This window comes from Terrapene carolina, unplaced genomic scaffold (genome assembly GCF_002925995.2).
Source record: "Terrapene carolina triunguis isolate 2854851 unplaced genomic scaffold, T_m_triunguis-2.0 Scaffold29582, whole genome shotgun sequence".
NCBI classification, from domain to species: Eukaryota; Metazoa; Chordata; order Testudines; family Emydidae; genus Terrapene; species Terrapene triunguis.
Genome location: NW_020693933.1, coordinates 14,178 through 16,036, shown reverse-complemented (window position 1 = coordinate 16,036; position 1,859 = coordinate 14,178). Strand labels below are relative to the sequence as shown.

The window sequence follows — 1,859 nt, the reverse complement described above, 5'->3', positions numbered from 1 at the left end:
AACCCCTCACCTGGCGCTGAGATGCGGCCATCTCTGGGGTGGGGCGCGGGGGCTGGTTGTACAAACCCCGCTCTCTTTCTGGGTAGAACCCAGGTGGCCGGGCTCCCAGCACGTACCATAATGCACCGGGACCAGCCGGGGTGGGACGTATTTCCGGACCCCTCCTTTGGCCAGGGGCTTCTTCCCAGCAGCTTTGCCTTCAGTCCCGTCCGCCTCCTCCTCGTCACTCAGCTGCCGGAGAGAAAACAGCCTGTCAATCAAGGGCTGGCCCCGCCCTCCCCCCCATGGCAGGCCAATCTCAGGGGAATGTGGGGAACCCCATTCCTCCTTCCAGAGTCAAGACAGAGCCCAGGAGTCCTGGCTCCCAGCCCCTCCCCTGCTCTAACCACTAGACCCCACTCCCTTCCCAGAGCTGGGGATGGAAGCTAGGAGTCCTGCCCCTGCCCCTCCCCCTCACCTTGCTCATCATGTTCCCGGGGTCTGGTTTGAATCTCAGCGGATTGTCGTCTCCTGCAACGAGAGCGCCCCGGGGGGGGGTGGTCAGCAGGGGGCCCGGTCACCCCGCACCCCACCCCCCTTGGTGCCCCCAACTCACCCACGGCGCCCGTCACAGCCGCCTTCACCAGCTTGTCAACCTGGTACCGGAGTTTCTGCTCAATGGGCCGCATCTTCTCCAACACCTGGGGGGGGGGGGGAGAGGAGGAAGAGTGTGGTGAGGGGTCAGACGTGGAGAGACCCTGCCCCCTAAGAACCACCCACTGCACCCAGGAGTTCAGGCTCCCAGACCCCTCTGCTCTAACCACTAGTCCCCCTCTCCTCTCAGCCAGGATAGAACCCCAGAGTCCTGGCTCACAGCCCCACCCCCACCCCTTTACACACTCTAACCACTGGACCCCACTCCCCTCCCTGAGCCAGGGATAGAACCCAGGAGTCCTGGCTTCCAGCCCCTCCCCCTGTTCTAACCACTGGACCCCACTCCTCTCCTGGAGATACCCTCCAGAGCCAGAACCTGCCCTCCAGCAGTTTTCCCCCACCCCCCCCAAGACCTCTCCCCCAGGCCCCCATAGGCTCCGTCGCCCACCCACCGTGCGCAGCTCGGCCAGGCGCAGGACAGCTGGCTGGGCCACCAGGGACCGGCCAGAGGTCTTCTCCAGCACCAGCTGGGCCAGGTCCTGGAGATAGAACAGCAGCAGCTGGGCCTTCAGCTCCAGGAAACTCAGCCCCTGTGGAAGGGGGAGAGGCATCAAGGGGGGCCAGGATGGGGACACCTGAGAGAGGGACAGGGACAGGATTGGGGGACACCCGGGAGAGAGACAGGGCAGGATGGGGGGGGACACCTGGAGGGGGGGGGTCTAGCGTCAGAGTAGGGGGCGGATCACCATGGGGAGGGAGAAGAGGACGCAGCAGGTCCCCACCTGAGCTCTCACCTTCTCCGTGGGGAAGGCGCCGGCCCGGACCCGCTGCAGCAGCCCCTGGACATGGGCCGTGACCCCGACAACCTGGGGGGGGGAAGAAAGGGGTTGAATCGGGGCCTTTTCCCTGGGGGGCAGCAACGATCCAGGATCTGGGGGGGTCGGGGTCTCTCTCACCTGCTCCTGGAGTGATCCCAGCAGGGCCAGTGCGGGGGGCAGGTCGGACACCAGCTGTTCCTGCAGGGTGGGGAGACTTTAAACCGAGCCACCCCCGCTACTCCCCCTCCCACCAGTGCACCCCCAGCCTCCCCGTGTGCCCCACACCCGGATCCCCTCCCATGTGCCCCCCTGGACCTCCTCCCCCAGCCCGCCCCCGTGCGCCCCCTCCAGAGCTCCCCCCATACCCCACACCCGGCTCCCCTCCCCGTGCGCCCCCCAGTCCCCCGT

The 1,859-nt window shown here is 66.6% G+C and overlaps 1 protein-coding gene across 1 annotated transcript in view; it reads right to left on the bottom strand.

The window, feature by feature from the left end:
- Positions 1-10: 10 nt before the first annotated feature.
- The window catches only part of LOC112123831 (neuroguidin-like), a gene marked incomplete at both ends in the record, with an annotated part of 2,071 nt that continues 222 nt past the window's right edge, over positions 11-1,859 (bottom strand). Inside the window, 7 exons of the mRNA XM_026662692.1 lie at positions 11-231; positions 458-510; positions 596-680; positions 1,086-1,223; positions 1,428-1,499; positions 1,590-1,649; positions 1,737-1,804. Coding sequence (XP_026518477.1) covers positions 11-231; positions 458-510; positions 596-680; positions 1,086-1,223; positions 1,428-1,499; positions 1,590-1,649; positions 1,737-1,804 — 697 coding nt within the window. The remainder of the gene's footprint in view (positions 232-457; positions 511-595; positions 681-1,085; positions 1,224-1,427; positions 1,500-1,589; positions 1,650-1,736; positions 1,805-1,859) is intronic.